Below are 18386 nucleotides of genomic sequence, written 5' to 3' on the forward strand. Positions count from 1 at the left end.
TGGGATGCAGCCCTCGAGATTCCTCTACTAACTGCATGAACTGCACACACACACACACACACACACACACACACAAGCATGCCCTTGGACTGTTTGCGCACACACTCACACAAAAGAGCCTGCAGTGTGTGTGTGTGTGTGTGTGTGATGAGGCTCAGAGCTGAACGTGATGTGACTCAGCAGCTGAAGCGTCCCGCAGCTCATGATAATGAACGCATCTGAAGGACACACACTGTTACAGCAGCACTTCACTGTTTAAAGCAACAGTTCACCCCAAAACAAACATGCTGTCCTTATTTACACACAAGTGCAAGTCTTTTGGAATAATAAATAAGGAAATAATTATGCAATTTAACAGACAGCATTCCAGCTAAATATCTATTCATAATCTATTTTAAATATGATATACTATAGTTATAAACATTAATAATATAAATAACCTTAATAAATGTTATACATTTTATAACATAAAACAATTCAATAAATATATAATTATATTTCACTGTTATAAATATACTTCATTTTAAATATAATATACATATATAATTAACAATATAAATAAGCTTTACAAATGTTATACATTCTATTATAATCTAAAAATTATATACATATATTTATATTTCACTGTTATCTGTCAAAATATAATATACTCATTTTAAATATAATCTACTTTTAGAATTATTAATAATAAAAATAAAGCTTGATAAACATTCTACATTTTATAATAATGTAAAATAATTCTATAAATATACAATTATATTTAACTGTTATCTTTGTAAATGTTAAATACGTCATTGATATAAAATAATATTAATTAACACATTTTTATAATATAAATAAGCTTATGAAATGATATAAAATAATCATATAAATATAGATAACATATATAGATAATGTAATATAAATAATATAATATAAATAATATAATTATAGAATAGAGAATATAGAATATATCTCACTGTTATCTGTCTAAATATAATATTATATACTTCATTTAATATATATATATATATATATATATATACACACACACAGTATATTTTTCATTGTATTCATTGTACAGCATTTCAGATAAATATCTATTCATCATTTTAAATATAATATAATATAATATAATATAATATAATATAATATAATATAAGCTTTATATATTGTATTCATTTTATAATAATATTAAATAATTATATAATATATATTATTATAATTAATTACCTAAAATATGGATTAGGGTTAAAAATGTGATATTGTATTTTATAATCATTAAGTATGTAAATAAGTATAATAATACTATAATAATAAATTAGGTAAGTAAATAATGACCGCTTTCATTTTTGGGGGAACTATTCTTTTAAGTCTTTCTACTAATTTATGGACTTGATGAAAAGATGCATGAATGAATGAATGGACAGTGAGGATCACTGAAGCGATAAGCAGAGGTGTAGCTCTTGAATTGGAGGGTTTCTGAATGGCCAGGGATCCGTTTGGGGAAGTGCTTTGGTTTGGAAACCCAAACTTACTGTGTCGCTTTCACTGTGAGGCTCTGAGCCGTAATGCAGGGGCGAATAAACCCAACTCCTGTCCTCTGGATTCTGCAGACACACCGCCGCCACAGCAGAGGGTGCCACACACACACACACACACACACAGCACAGAGAGAGACGGAGCCGCGCAGACGCATGAAACACAAACACACACACAGAGACAGAAAGAGCAAACGCATGAGGTGACTACAAACATTCAACATTTAGTGGAAGAATAAAACTCCAAACACACACTATCATACTCACACTAGTTTGGCTGTATGCAATACGTATGCAGTGCACAGTATGCACATTTTCAGTATGCATGCAATTTATGGATTTCTAACACATAATGAAACTAATTTATTTGTTATTGTTGTTAACTAAAACTAAAAGAAAAAAAATCTATTTCAGCTAGTTGCTAAAGCAAATTTTCTTTTAGTTTAACTTGATGTACTAAAATAACTAAAGGAAAAACAAAGGAAAAAAGTTAAGTAAAATAAAAAAATATATATATAATATATAAATAATAAAAAGCATTAATATAAATATAAAAGTAATAAAACTATATAAACATTTAATGTTTATATATTTTTATTACAATTTTTAATTTTACAAAAAATAAATAAAAAAATTATAAAAAACAGCAAAATAACTAAAACTTAAAAAAAACTAATTCCAGTTCATTTTAATGAAAACTATTACAGTATCTCCATCAGTGTTCTTTTAGTATAATTTAAATAGTATTATAATTTTTAGTTTGAATTAGTTTTTATATTTTCATGTTTTTGTTTTCATTTTATTGTTTGCTTTGGTAATTTAGTACAAGTTTTGTTGTTCATTTGTATTAGTTATGTCTATATAGTGTTTTACAAATTTTTATTGCAGTTTCAGTTTTAGATATTTCAGTACATCAAGTTAAATTAAATCAATATGTTTCCTTGGCAACTAGATGAAATAAAATATTTTTTTTTAATAAAAAATAAATTAACATTTATTTTATTTCAAGTTTTTGAAGTTTAAACATGTTGTTAAAAAAATTTTTTAATGGTTTTAATTTTAGTAAACTATAACAACCCTGATCTCAATTATACTATTTCCAGTTTGATGGATGAACCGGAAGTAATAATAAATTTGATATTTATCATCTCCTTTTTGACTCATTATTTGATTGGGCTGCAAAAAGATGATTTTACACTAAATTTGATTGTATTAGTTTCTGTTATGATAACCGGACACATAGAGAGGTCATGTGACTACAGCATAGCACACTACTGTATGAAACATACTGCACACTGTTTTACATCCACTTTTAATAAAGCTGAGTTAGCAGAAGCTAGGTTTCCATACTACTAACGCAATGTGAAAAGTATTATCAGGAATCATGAATTTGTCCATCAGGGGGTGAAAAACTACACATGAAGGTGAGCTACTGGTTTGTAAGACCTCTAATAAAACCCTAAAACTACAGTCTGCAGCAGGATTTCCCAACCGAGAGTTTGTGAGACTGTAATAGAAATGCCAATGTCAAATCAAATTCAAATATAGTCTTTATTATGTGATATTACGGTGGTTGGGACGTCCTGCTCTCAGGTGTTTAGATCCGTTGACTTACGACACTGCTGGAGCTGAGCTTCCTCCGCTGGAGCACCGGAGAGTAAACCCAATATCTGCCCTCAGCGTACTGACACACACACACACACACACACACACACACACAGAGGAGCGGGATGAGGAATGAGTAAATAAAAGAGACGGACAGGAAGGAAGAGAGAGAGACAGGAAACAGATCATGATGATGCTGATGCTGATGAATAAAAGCCGACATGAAATCAATCCATTTTTAAAGAGAAACAACATTCATCTTCATAATCTTTTATCAGAATGAAATGATTTGCTTTTCCTTTTCAGCTCTTATTTTAAAACCACCTTCATATAGAAACACTTTACGATCAATTTCTGATGGATGAAATCAAGTTTCTTATTGAATGTCCTTTTCACTCAGAAATACACATTAAAGAAGTCAAACTAGTTGCACGTACTATTTCATGTTGACTTTATAAAGAAGTGTACAGAAAATCACAAAAAAATAAACATGACCAGCACTGAAAACAAGAAATATATAAATGCAAAATCATTAGAAATAATAATTATTTGATAAATTATTTTACGGAGACTGCACTCACCAAGAGAAGGTATAATATTAAATATTAGTAACATAATGGGATATATTTAATAATAAATATATAATATAATTACAATATGGTATTATAATATTGTTTAATTCGCCAAGTATTACAAATAACTTTCACTTTAAAAATTACCATGACTTTAATGGATGTACATTTTCATATTTTATTTATATTATTATTAAATATATATTACTCATTTAATATATTATAATTTATATAACATATTTTCACAATATAATTACAATGGCTTAAATGATTTTTAATTTTACATTTTTATCATAATTATATAATATTTAATATTATATAGACAGTATATATATATATATATATATATAAATTCATATAAATATTACATCATTATTAATATGTTAATAATTTAGTATTATATATTATATATATCATTATTAATTAACAGCAGCTTAACTTTCACTGTGGAAATGACCATGGCTTTAAACGATAACTTAAATATGTAAATGCAAAATCAAAGACAGAGATACAGAGAAGCTAAAAATGGAAAGGAAATTAGACAGGCGATTATCTCCAACAGAGAGGAAACCACAGCATGAGATTAACAGAGAATGAGTGTGTCGCTCACACACACACACACACACACACACATTCTGTGTCTCATGCTAAAATCCACACGACACCAAAACATTTTCAAACACACTGTCACTGTGTCTAAACCGGCCTAATGAGACAAAGCCAGGTCACACCGAGCAGCTGGAAACCTGTCAGGTCAAGCGGTTTGGACACAGTCTGAGTTAACTTCAGGACCTTCGATCAGAATATCAGTTTAGCAGAGCTTCACCTGAAAGCTTTAAAGCTTCCATGATGAAGAAGAGAGAGACTGTGACACTCAGACACACACACACACACACACACGTGTTACCTTCATAACTCCACTAGATCATCCAGACTGGCGCTCTGTGGAACATGACTCATATTTAGCTCCACACCACATAAAGTCACCAAATCAGGTGATTTGTGGCATTTTGTTTTAGTGAAATGAAAACGAATTCATATATTTGAGTGCTGCATGCATAAGTGTGTTTAAAATATACTGTATTATACAGTAAATACAGAGTTCCCATATCTTTTGACTAATGCATTTCCACGTGGTTCCTACACGTTATTCTTACACACAATATTATTTTACAGAGACAGTACTCACTAAGAGCAGATTCTATAATATTAAATATTATATTATTATGATATTATGTATTTGCTGAGCATAACTAACTTTCACTATTTAAATTTACATGGATTTTATCTACCAGTGTTGCTATTGTTAACTAAAAGTGTTAAAATCATTTTTGGTAACTGAAATAAAGCTGAAATAAAATATAATAGAAAATAGATAATATTTAGTATGTTAAAAAAATCTCGCACAACATTAAAAATGTTGCCTAAAAAATTTAAAACTTTTTAAAGTTTTTTAAAGCTTGCTGCCTAATTTTTAAGTCTTTTTAGACTCACTAAAAGCAGGATCCATAATATTTATTATTATATTATTATGATGATATATTATGTATGATATATTCTGAGCATAACTAGTAATTTTCAATATATTATATGTTGTTATTGTTTGCTAAAACTCAAACTATTAAAACGGTTTTCATTAAGCTGAAATAAAATATAATAGAAATATTAGATGAAAAACATTAAAAACTTACATGAAAATTAGAAATGTTGCCTTGGAAACTAACTGAAATAAGTTTAGAAAGAAGTACAAATATGACTAAAACTAAAACGCAAATATAAAATTCAATCTAAATAAAATTATTGTAAAAAAAAGAAAGAAAATTAATGAGAAAAGCACATGGAATAAAACTAAAATTATATATACAAAATATTATAATAATAAATATAAAATGTAAAAAAATAAAATAAAAAATACAAATAATACCAAAATAACACTTGTTCACATTTTCAGCACGTTTTTAAAATTACATATTTGTTTTTGTAACTGTGGGAACCCTGTATGTAACACTTCATAAACTCAACATGAACTTACAGTATGTTAATATGACAGCATGCTGACTGCCACCAAAACAATTATGGCTCAAATCCAGATACTGAGTTTGTCTGTGAGTTTAATGTCCTGCGATGGCACTCATACTCACAAAGTAGATGTCAGTGGTTGAGGCGAGCTCTTCCTCCAGAGATTCCCGGCTCTGGGACTCTGAGAAACGCTGTGTGTTTGGGCTGGAGGCGGCCGGATCTGCTGCTTCAGGGGCCGGAGCTGACTCCAGGGTCCCGCTTTCTGTCAGAAGAGCTGTTTCCACAGGTAGCGTCGTCTGGGTGTCACCAGGAAGTGTCGTCTGGGAGACGGTTTCCTGGGCAACGGGTGCTGAAGCGGCTGTTTCTGAGACGAGGTCATCAGTGTCTGGAGGAGGAACGTCCGTCTCCGCGCTAAAAAAAGAGAGAAGAGGGAAAATATGGCCAAAAATTATTAAGACTCAAATCTTTTTATAATAGGGGTAAAATGTAAAATAATCATTAGCTTGTAATTAATTAATTAAATGTAAAATATAAATAGTTTATTTATAATAATACTACTAATAATAATATATAATATAAATTTAATAACAGGAATAAATGTAAAATAATTATTAGTTATTAATTAATTAATTACATTAAATTCAAACAGTAATTAATTAGTTATTAAATGAATAAAAAGTAAATAAAATTATTATTTATAATAATGATATATTATTTATAATATATAATATAAATATAATAATATATAATATAAATGTAATAACAGAGATAAATGTAAAATAATTATTAGTTATTAATTACATTAAATTCAAACATTAATTAATTAGTTATTAAATTAATAAAAAGTAAATAAGAATATTATTTATAATAATGATATAGTATTTATAATATATAATATAAATATAATAAAAGGGATAAATGTAAAATAATTATTAATTAATTAATTAATCAAATAAAAATGTAAAATATAAATATTCTACTTAGAATAATAATATAATGTTTATAATATATTATATAAATATGGACAAATGTAAAATAATTATTGGTAATAATGAATTAAAATATAAATATATAAATGTAAAATAATATAAATATAATATTTAGAAGGCTCACATCACTTACAATTTAAAAGAGACAGTAAATGTAATCATCTAGTTTTTGATAGTTTGCAAAACTTTGCAAAACCCTTGTGTTTGCACAGTATTACTGACTCATTATTTAACCTGACAGACACTTTCCATAAAGAATTCAAAGCGACAGAAGTGCTGAGAGCGAGGGTTTGAGCATTTGAGGGTTTGTCGTGAGGAGTTAAGCAGAAACAGATGGTCTGCAGTAAAGCTCTCTGGACCATATGGACAAAACCTACACCTGGATCTCACAGATCCACCGCTTCAATAATACACCAGAAAACAGATGCATATTTCATAAATCCAGCAGAAACAGCAGACAGTCCTCTGGCAGAGTGATTCGGGATGCACTAATCATAATCTCACATACTGTGTAGAAATATTATGTGAATCAGGATGAAGTCTGAGAGCTGTTTGGTCAGGGATAATGTACAGCTGGTCATTATCCCAAAATAAATCCCAGCAGGGTGATCGCCATCACACTCAAGAAAATATTTAGGCCTAAATTTAGGATTATATATATTTGAATTGCATCTAAAATTTCCATCCATTTGGATTACACAGTTTTAACATAAACTAAATTAATCTGATGCATATGCATGATGCAGTTAGTATCTCTGCAAAAAAATAAAAAATAAATAAATAATGGCATAGTTTATCATTGGCTATTTTACAGAAATCGGACATGTTTCTTATCTGTTTCCTTTATGCGTAACTAAAAAATATGCATCACATTTAGTTTATTAGTTTAGGTTAAAACTGTGTAATCCAAATCCAGATCCAACATGCAATTCGAATACGTAAGTTAAATATACAGAAATATTTTTGTTAACTGAAATAAAGTTGAAATAAAATATAATAGAAATATTAGATACTATTTGATCAGTTAAAAAACTTAAAATTAAAAATGTTGTGTAATTTGTGTTTAATTTTTGTTAAATGTTTAATAAAAAAAATGTATTAATGTAATTATGATATCTTTTGAGCATAACTAGTCATTTTCACTATAGATATTTCCATTGCTTTAAGATTTTATACATTTTATTAATCTGTGTTGTTGTTGTTGTTAGCTAAAACTAAAACTATTCAAACTGTTTTCGTTAACTAAAATAAAGCTGAAATAAAATATTAAAAATATTAGATAACTTAAATATTAAATTTTTCTAAATTAAAAAACTTAAAACTTTGAAACATTTATAAAAATAAATTTTCACAAATACAGTATGCAAGATATACATCTTTTCATGCATTTGCTAGGAAAACAAACCACTGACTTGTGCAACCTTTTGAACATTTTTGTCCTTTTCAGTTTAGTTTTTTTTTTATCATTTTGCCTGTGTTGCACAGGTGTGTATTTTTATTGGATTTTTACTATTTCACCCCATTTCCTTTAATAAGTCTACTTTCCACTAGGTAGAAAAAATTGTTCCTCTCAGTACCTTTTGGACAAAACTGTCCTCATTGAAACCCATTAAAACTGCTATTTTTAATCGCAGTGCCGTTTAACTGTAAAATGATGCAATTTTTGTTAATAGGCATCAAAATGTATTTTTTTACTATTTTTTACCAGATGGTGCCATTTTTTCAGGTTTATATAAACTATAAAGCAAATACTCGCTTTATTCCTGTTTTCTGCATCTGCATATTATAGAGCCAATTGGATAAATAACGCAGCTATAACTGTGTGGGTGTGTTGGTATGGATGTCAGAGTGTGGTTTGTATGTGTGTCATAAAAAAAAAATGTGTGTGTGCTTGTAATATTTGAGAGAGAAAAACTCTACTGCAAATCACAAATCCAACCACTGTGTGCACCAGCAGAGTTTTGCTGGCATCTAATGGGGAAACTTTGGTACTGCGCCCAAACAAAATCTTACTGAAAGCTCATTTGTTGAGATATCAACCTCAAATTTGGACCACAACTTGTTTAGATTTATGGCTTTGATTTTCTAGCAGGTTTATAGTTCAACATGTTTCATAAAATATATATTTTATATAAAATATTGTTCATAAATCATTTTCATAAACTTAAACCTATGCATTTTTCATATGCATGTTTACTGTGGTGACTTCTGGCAGTAAAATCGAGGTAGTGTCTGCACGTACTGTGTTAGAGAGACGTCTGGCTCCTCCTCCTCGTCTTCTCTCTCTCTCTTCACCTCCACCTGCACAGTGATGGTCTGCTGCTCTTCCTCATGCACATCCACCACTTCATGTGTCCTGTGAAAACAAGCGCATTCAGCGAGAAAAACACACTGAAAAAATGATTTTTTTACTCAGTATTTTTGTCTTGTTTTCCAGTACAAATATCTAAACATTCTTACATCAAAATACAATTACTTGAGAAGCAAAATCTTAGAAAAAATGTATCAAAATTAAGTTTATGCCTAAAAAAAACTGAAGTCAAAGATTTTTGACTGGAGCCAATGGAGTAAAAATAATAATTTAAGGGGAAAACTAGATTATTTTTCTGCCCCCACTGGCAACTATTTTTTTCTTGTTCTCAGCAAAAACATACCTTTTTTAAAATTAAATTTAAAAGTTTAGTTTCACTTCATTTTTCTGAACATCTTAGGTCATTTAGCAAGTTAATATATAACTTAATTGAATATATCTTGATTTAAGACTCAAACTCATGTTTTGCATCATGATTGATAAACTAGCTGATGTGAGTATGTATGTTCAATATGGTTTGTAAACAAAAACACAGTCATGCCAATAAAGCTCACCTTCCCTCAGCGTCTTTCAGAGACAATGTGCGTCTTCTGTGAAAACAAAAATATATTCAAAGATATTCATATCCATCTATTCATTGTTACATCTATAGAAAGCACAGTATAATGCATTAAAACATCTTCAGATGCAACAAGGAATCTGAAAATATTATAATGCATTTTAGTTACAATTATATAGTGCATTATAGGTTACATTATGAATGCCTTTATAAAGCATTATAAATAAAGGCTTCAAGCGAAGTGTAACTGTTGCTTCTTATTTCATGACTGAATATGAAATCATCTCAGTAAACGAGGTGATTAATGTTGACCTGTAGCGCGGGTGCTCTGTGGTGTCTGACGGAGAGCGTTCTGGGATTGATATGGAGGTGTTTGAGGACAGAGTTGTGGCCACAGATGCCGTGGTCGCTTCCTCGAACGACGGAGGAGTGCAGGACTGCAGACCTGAGACAAAAAATAAACAAAAACGGTTTAGTCTTTTGTGCTCAACAGAAGAAAGATCCTCATTCAGGTCTGGCACATGTGGAGGATGAGTGAATGATGACGGAATGTTCATTTTTGGGTGAACTGTCTCTTTAAGTGAACGTTCCATTTTATCACTTTATGGGAATGTTACTTTTAAATGTTTAAATGTTACTTTTAAATGAACATTCTGAAACTAGTAGCAACGTTAGTAAAAAACGTTAAATAAACGTCCAACTAAAAGGTTTCAGGAAAAAAGTTCTATGAATAATGCATATATAATGTTTTTGTACTTACATTTTGAGAAAATGATTAAAGACCAGATAAAATTGATGTTAAAAACATTAATGGCAGAACATTTGTTCATAACTTTGAGAGAATATGACCAGAACATTAGCTGAGCTGCATACTGTGCAGAATACATTGTAAAATGTAACAATTTTTTTTATTGATACAGTATGCATAAAAATGTCCAAAACTTTGAAAACACATTGCTGTGAAATGACTTTATTATGTTGCATGTTTAATTCAAAAAGTTCATGTCCAGTTCATGTCTAAAAATAAATATGATTATTGTATATATTTTAAAGCAACTCTTTTTTTTTCTTTTTTTTAACTTCAGGCAGTCAGATCAAATAAGAAATCACAGTCAAGTCAAGTCCATTGCATTATGGGATTCATTACTCTAGTGCTGTTCTAAACATGGCCAAAAGATTTTCAGAGCTAATAAACGATCAAACATCAAAAACAACAGCAACCGCCTGAATCTGTGTTTGAGGCATTAAGATCATTTTTTATGAATTGCTTGTTAACTGCATTGCACTCAATTAAATTAAACTCTGAATTCAGAGAAAAAAAAGTAATAAATGTGAGCTATGAACTCAGAATTGCAATAGGCCTATATAATCTCTGAATTCAGAGAAACAAATGTCAGAATTGTGAGATAAAAAGTCACAATTACCTTTTTAATTTTTACTCCCTGGTGGTGAAAACAGGCTTCTATGCAAAACAGTACTTATCAAAAGCATGCACATAAAGAAGGAAAGCAGGATCATCACCATCGTTTTCCAGCACGGGGAAGCTGCGCGCTCCTCTCAGGTCATAGATGTTCTGGTCTCTCTCTGAGGGAAGCTGGCTGGCCGACCAGGCCGCTCCGGGGCCGCTGAGTTTGGGCACGGTCAGCACCGCACGGCCCTTCTTAGCAGGAGAAGCCTTCAGCGCTGCAGGAACACAGAATCAGACTTCTGTTAGATTACAGCGCCTGCTTCAGCTCTTCATCACTACAGTCCTTCTGTGGGTCACTCACAAGTGCTTTTCCTGAACACAGTGCTGCTCATGAACCTGAAGAAGCGGTCAGCATAGAAGTTCGGTCGGTGGACGGAAACCGTGTCCTGAGACACAAAACAGACATGAAGGAGAAATATGAGTATATATATTGATCAGGCAAAATGGGTCTAAATAATAACAAATCTCCTATTTTAACTATTTATATTTACTTTAATGTTTATTGAAGTTTCTCAATGTCATTATTGAGGTGCAAATTATCATTCGAATCGCTGCGGAAGAGGCACATTATTATATTTAGCATATTTTGACTAATTTGAGATTTTTTTACTTCTGATAATATTTTCATGACAGTTAAGCACATTATACTTTTTTTTTTTTTTTAAATGTCACTGCTTAACACAAAAGATCAAAAAAGAACAAACTAAAAATATTATAGATCAGCTATATATTAATATATAATATTATAATTTAATTATTATATATATATATATATATATATTATATTGCATTGCATATATAGTGTATTTATGTTTATATGTCATAGTAGTATTTGTTATACTGCATTTTATTTATCCTGATCAAAAATCATTATATTATAGTAATATTTTACTTTTTATATTAAATTGTACCATACAAATACGGTTTTACAATAATGAGAATCTAATAAGAATCATCACTGAGAATAAGTAAAACTCAAAAGTAAAACATCCATATGCGAGATGATTTTTTTTCTAGTATGATAATTAGAAATTCAGGAGAAAATGAATTATTCTAATTATCCTTAATTATCATGAAAATTATGTCTAAAAAAAAGACTTCATTGACTGTTTGTAGAATTATACCTAGATGCAATGTATTTATTTTAGGGTGAAATACGACCTGGACATGTTTCTATGAAATTCACATTTATAGAAATTGAAGTAGTCAATTTGATTTACACAAATATGCTTTCAAAAAAAAATCTTCAGATCTGTCAAACACCCCCTGCAGGAAGAATCCCGCGCGTCTTACAGGAAACAGTGTTTGGGAACATGTGGGAGTGTTTGGGGAGAAAAGCACAGGCTGGAACTGAAGCAGAGAGAAACAGAAGTTGGAAAGCGAATGGAAAGAGATGTTCTCTCAGACTTACACTCACACTATCTACAGCGAAACCAAACACAAGCGATCCTTATCAACGTCTGTCCACTGTCTCAGTCAATCTCCACTACACACACACACACACACACACACACACCTCATGCATTAAAAAAAGGAGGCCACAGGGTGAAATGACCCTATTGGGGCATCAGGAGCACATTCAGTATTCACCTTCACAAATAACTGTGCCTCACAGATGTGCAGGTATCAGAGATGATGAAATAAAATCATCTTTTATTTTGGCCCAAAATAAAATATTAAATAAAATAAAAACATTGCAAAAAAAGTCAACAAATAAATAAAATAAAATAAAGTATGTCCACATTTACCTAATTAACAGTCTTAAAAGTACAGTTTAAATTATATATATATATATATATATATATATATATATTTTTTTTTTTATATATAAATGTATAGCTTAATAATTATTTTAAATTAAATTAAATAAATTTTTAGTAACACCACCATATGCAATATAAAACACAATTAACAATATTTCCACAATTTTGGCAATAAAAATAAAATAAAACATAAATTTCTTCTTCTTCATCAAATTTGAAATGAGCTCATTTAGTGGATAAAAGTGTAAAACTTCTCCGTTTAAACATTTGTTATGTTCTCTATGTTCTATTGTGAATAAAATATTGGCTCATGTGATTTGAAAGTCTTTTAGTTTTTATTTTATTCAAATTTAAAAAATGTCACAACATTTCCGGAATTCGGGTTGTGAAACAAATATTGGCACGATTTTTAAAATGATAATTTTAATAATTATTTTAAGTAATAATAATAAGGTTTGAGATTTGTATGGAATTAAAATGAACTAAGTTTTATTGGGGAAAGAGGGTTATGAATCAGTTTGTGTTTATACTGTAGATGTACAGTATCAGAAGCGATGTGTATTAATGCTCTGAGATGGCAGACAGGAGGATTATGATGCATTATAACGGTGAAGATGATGATGATGATGTATTTGTGTGAGTTTCTCACCCCGTCATGCACCAGAGCCTTCCACGTGTGCTCCAGCTTCTTTATAAGTCTGCAGAAAAACACAAGCATCAGCTTCACTTCACAGACTGCTGAGTGTCCTGATGGAGAACTTAATGCAGTCTTACAAAAACGGTTACATAAGAGCATAAAATAACCCCAAACGCTAGAGAAGATTATAAAGCCATGTGGTTCATCGTCTGTATGAGATTCACTAACGTGACTCAGCAAAAGAGCACAAACACAAACTAACAGAGAATCAAAGAGCAGCAGGAGAGAAAATACACAAGCTCAAAACTACAGGCCACCTGCACCGTATGCAATATAAAACACAATTTAAAAAGGGCCTGAAATAGAACAAAATAATAAAATAAAACAGAATATTTTTAAAATAACAATCACTCTTTAATAAATCAATTAATAAATTAATTATTTTTTGTATCATTGTTTTATTTTTTAAATACTCACTTTTTCAATTTTGCTATGAAATATTACAATAGTATTTTTAGTATACAGTAGATATAGATTTTATTATAGTAGTATACAGTAGATAAAATAAATAAAATAAATAAATAAATATATAAATAATGGTTGGATTTACATAATTAAGAGTCTTAAAAGGTAGACAGTTAAAAAAATAATGTATAGCTCAACAATTGGTCTAAATTAAATTAAATCATTTTAATAACAACTACAAGACACAATAATAACAATTTTGCCAATATCTAAATAAAATAAAATAAAACAAATGGCCATATATACTTAATTCAGTATACATTTTACAATTTACAATTACAATTTAAAAAGGCTTAAATTGGCTTAAATTTTGCCCCAATTTTTCAATTAAACAAATAAATAAATAAGTATTATAGTTTAATAATTAATTTAATAATATAATATTTTTAGACATCAAAATATATTTTAAAAATGTGAAATCTAAATTTTACATCAATCTCCTAAAAACAATATAATATAACTTTTAAATTATCTATACACATACATTTAAAATGAAATTTAAATGTTAAATCTTAAGCAGGTCTGATACTCATATGGCAATGACTCAAATCATTCCTAAAAAATTATAATAATAATAATAAAAATAAATGAATAAATAAATGTGGGCATTAAAATTAAATATTTTGTGTGTGTGTGTGTGTGTGGGGGGTCATGAATTACGTAACTTGTGAGTTTTTCAATTTTGCAATGAAATATTACAATAGTAATATTTCTTATTTTTTATTTATTTAATTTAAGACTAAATAAATCAAATACATATTTATTAAAATAAAATAAATAAATAAAGGTCAGATTTACATAATTAAGAGTCTTAAAAGGTAGACAGTTAAAAAAAAAAATGTACAGCTCAACAATTGTTGTAAATTAAATTAAATCATTTTAATAACAACTACAAGGCACAATAAAATACAATTCAAAATATTGCCACAATTTTGCCAATAACTAAATAAATAAAATAAAAACAAAGGGCCAGATTTACTTAATTCAGAGTCTGCAAAGGTAGGCTTTTTTTTACATTTATAGTTTAATAATTATTTTAACAATAATTCCAACCACAGGACACCTGCACCATGAAACACAATAAAAAAGGCTTAAAATGGCTTAAAACAAATATTGCCACAATTTTTCAAATAAACAAACAAACAAACAAACAAGTATTATAGTTTAATAATTAATTTAAATAATATTTTTAGATATCAAAATATATATTTTTAAAAATACACTATAATATAACTTTTAAAATAAATATACACATCAATTTAAAAGTTAATTTAAATGTTAAATCTTAAGCAGGTTTGATACTCATATGACTTAAATCACTCCTAAAAAATAATAATAAAATAATAAAAACAAATAAATAAATGTGGGCATTCAAATTAAGTATTTTTTGTGTGTGTGGGGTCATGAATTATGTGACTTGAAAATCAGAATTTCTCTGATTCAGAGAAGAGAGCAGATTTGAAATGTGCTTTAGGAATGAATTGATTGTATTTTATCATGATGAGAGTGTGACCTGTAGGACTGCAGGATGTCTATGATGCCGACGAAGAGCAGGAGTCTCTCTCCTTTGCCGTTGACAGCAGGAATGCCACCCATCCTGCAGAGAGAGCAGAGAATCAGTGTGTGCTGCTGCATCCAAAACAAACCCGTGATGTGAAATGCGAGACACGCACGTGTCGTCGGTGTCTAAGGAGCCGCCGCACGCCGCTCCTCCCTGAATGGACTCCATGGCGGTGGAGTAAAGCGCTCGCTGAGCGGCCGGTCTCTTCTCATCGCTGCTGCTCTGCGATCCCTCCATCTGCTGCTCGCGCTCCGCCTGGTCCAGATTATGAACCCCCAGCAGCAGACTGTAGTCCATGATCTTAAAACTCTCCAACACCTGCACACAAACAGCACACCTTCACTATCCGCACTTTAGATCTGCACTAACACAACTAGGACTGCACGATTAATCAAAGTAAAATCAAACTCACAAAGTGACTAAAATAAATAATAATAATTAAAACATTTTTACAATTATTATTATTATTGTTGTCTTATTTTTATTAAATACTTGATTTTTTTCAATGTTACAATAGTAATATATATATATATATATATATATATATATATATATATATATATATTTATTATTTTTATTTAGCAATAATAATAATTATTATTATTATTAATATATAGTCATATGGTTATATAATCCAAAAATTTGGCCAAATGATATAGCCCTACAAACATGCAAACCTGGATTTTTATTAACATATTTTAAATCACAATGGCAATTTGTAAATAATAATAATAATAATAATAAATTATTCTTATTGTATTATTTTTCTTCGATTTTTCAATTTATTTTACAGTGAAATACTACAATAGTAAAATGTATTTTGTTTTTATTTAGCAATTTTTATATAATTATTTAGTAGCAATAATAACAACAACAACAATGATAATAATACATTTTGTAGCCCTACAACCAAGAAAAACAAAACTGGAATTTTTGTTTTTAATTGCATGTTAAATCAGAATTGAGAATTTTTAAACTAAAAAATAATTAAAATTAATCAAATTTAAATAAATGAATGAACGAACGTCCAGATTTACCTAATGAATAGTCTTAAAAGGTTCACAGATTTTTTAAAATAAATGTTTATTTTTTTATTATTGCATTATTTTTCTTAAATACTCGCTTTTTTCAAATTTACAATAGTACTACTTCTTATTTCGCTTTTATTTAGCAATTTATATTTTTATTTAATTGCAATAATAATAATAATAATTTCTATTATTATTACTATTATTATATAATTAGAAAATTGTGACCTAATTGTGTAACCCAACAAACAAGCAAAACTGGAGTTTTCGTTTTTAATCACAATCACAATTTTTATCAGAAAAATCACAATTGGATTATTTTTCCTAGATCATGCAGCTCCAAAGTGAAGCCGGTCTCTCTCACCAGACAGTCTCTCTGGAGCGTCTTCACCAGCGCGTTGTACGTGTCCACGTCCAGCAGGAGTCCGTCCTGAACGTCCTGCATGAAGTCCAGGTCTTTAAAGGTGGGCTTGGACTTCTCACGCTCTTTCTTGGACGCGCGGCGCTTGTACGTGGAGCCCTTCAGGTCGAACTTGAGGTGCATGCGAATGATGCGCGGCAGGATGTTATTCATCACCACGATACGGATGTTCTTCCCTCCGGACTGAACGCAGTACAAACCGAAGAACTTGGGCAGCAGCGTGCGGGGATTCTGGTTCAGGTTCTGAGAGACAAACAACACAGATGAGCCTCATTTAAAGAGTCAGAAAACCTGGAAAGAAATGTTTGAAATCGCTGCTACATGACCAGAGAAAACAGAGAAAAAGGGCTGTGGCGTAATCATGAGGTGACCTGCTTCCTGAAATATAAACCAGGAAGATTTCCTCGTTCAGTGGTCAAAAATCTCACTTGTTATCACCTACGGATCAAAAAATATGGACATTTTTGTTTTTAAACTGTTGAAGGTTGCATATACTACCATTATAATTATTTATTATGCTGATGTTTGCAGGCCAAACTGACCCTAAGTTTTAATATAACTCATCAATATCACACTGTGAAAAATAATAAATATTAACCACAATTGCAAACAGCAAACAGATCAAAACAGTATGTCATAACAAAATTATGACTTAACAAAAAGAAAACATTATAAAAATAAAACAAAATAAAAATGAGATAAAACTGTATTTAACAAAATATTTTTTTTAATTATATTTAATATTTTAATTTTCACAAACTGTATATATATATATATATATATATATATATATATACACTGTATTTTCTTTAAATGTTATTTTATGTTTGTGCTTTTGGAAGTTTATATATCTATTTATCTATCTTTATTTTTAAAGTTTAATTAATTTTTATATCATTTATATATTTAGTATTTATTATTTGTTAATCTAAATTTTTAAAATTTCATCTGTTAAATGATGCAAAATGAAAATGAAAAACTGAAATTTTATTTTTGCTAGTTGCCAAGGCAACATTTCTTATTTTCATTTTGTTTAAGTTACAGATAAATAACTAATTAAAATAACTAATTAAACAACAACTAAAAACTAAAACTTGATAAAAACCATATAGACATAAAAAAAGTAAATTACTAAAACATTAACTTAAATTAAAATGAAAAACTATAATAGTATATTATACAACAATAACACTGTTTGAAAATAGTAAATATGGCACATGTAAATTTGCGTCTTGACCACAGACTTAAACTTCATTACTTCACTTACTCTTAATGCTGCAACAGCTTCACATCACATTCATTTTTAAACATTTAAAAAGGCCTAAAATGGTAATGTTAAGATGCATACTTTGAAATTTCACCAGAAATATTTAACCAGCAAGCTCTGTCCTGCTCTTTTCTGCTGTAA

At 29.4% G+C, this 18386-nt stretch overlaps 1 protein-coding gene across 3 annotated transcripts in view; it reads right to left on the reverse strand.

Moving 5' to 3' along the window:
* Positions 1-18386, reverse strand: part of pip5k1cb (phosphatidylinositol-4-phosphate 5-kinase, type I, gamma b) — a 53974-nt gene that overhangs the window by 5269 nt on the left and 30319 nt on the right. For 2 of the 3 annotated variants that reach the window (XM_058747276.1, XM_058747283.1), the window contains 10 exons: positions 16922-17221; positions 15642-15847; positions 15482-15565; positions 13456-13504; positions 11345-11429; positions 11097-11258; positions 9888-10020; positions 9571-9606; positions 8948-9061; positions 5839-6127 (listed from right to left, as the gene is read on the reverse strand). In XM_058747276.1, coding sequence (XP_058603259.1) covers positions 5839-6127; positions 8948-9061; positions 9571-9606; positions 9888-10020; positions 11097-11258; positions 11345-11429; positions 13456-13504; positions 15482-15565; positions 15642-15847; positions 16922-17221 — 1458 coding nt within the window. Of the gene's footprint in view, positions 1-1393; positions 1590-3135; positions 3205-5838; positions 6128-8947; positions 9062-9570; positions 9607-9887; positions 10021-11096; positions 11259-11344; positions 11430-13455; positions 13505-15481; positions 15566-15641; positions 15848-16921; positions 17222-18386 lie in introns of those variants that run through there. The other variant, XM_058747292.1, reaches the window with a different exon arrangement.

The sequence above is a fragment of the Onychostoma macrolepis genome, chromosome 02 (assembly GCF_012432095.1).
Source record: "Onychostoma macrolepis isolate SWU-2019 chromosome 02, ASM1243209v1, whole genome shotgun sequence".
In the NCBI taxonomy this organism is placed as follows: domain Eukaryota; kingdom Metazoa; phylum Chordata; class Actinopteri; order Cypriniformes; family Cyprinidae; genus Onychostoma; species Onychostoma macrolepis.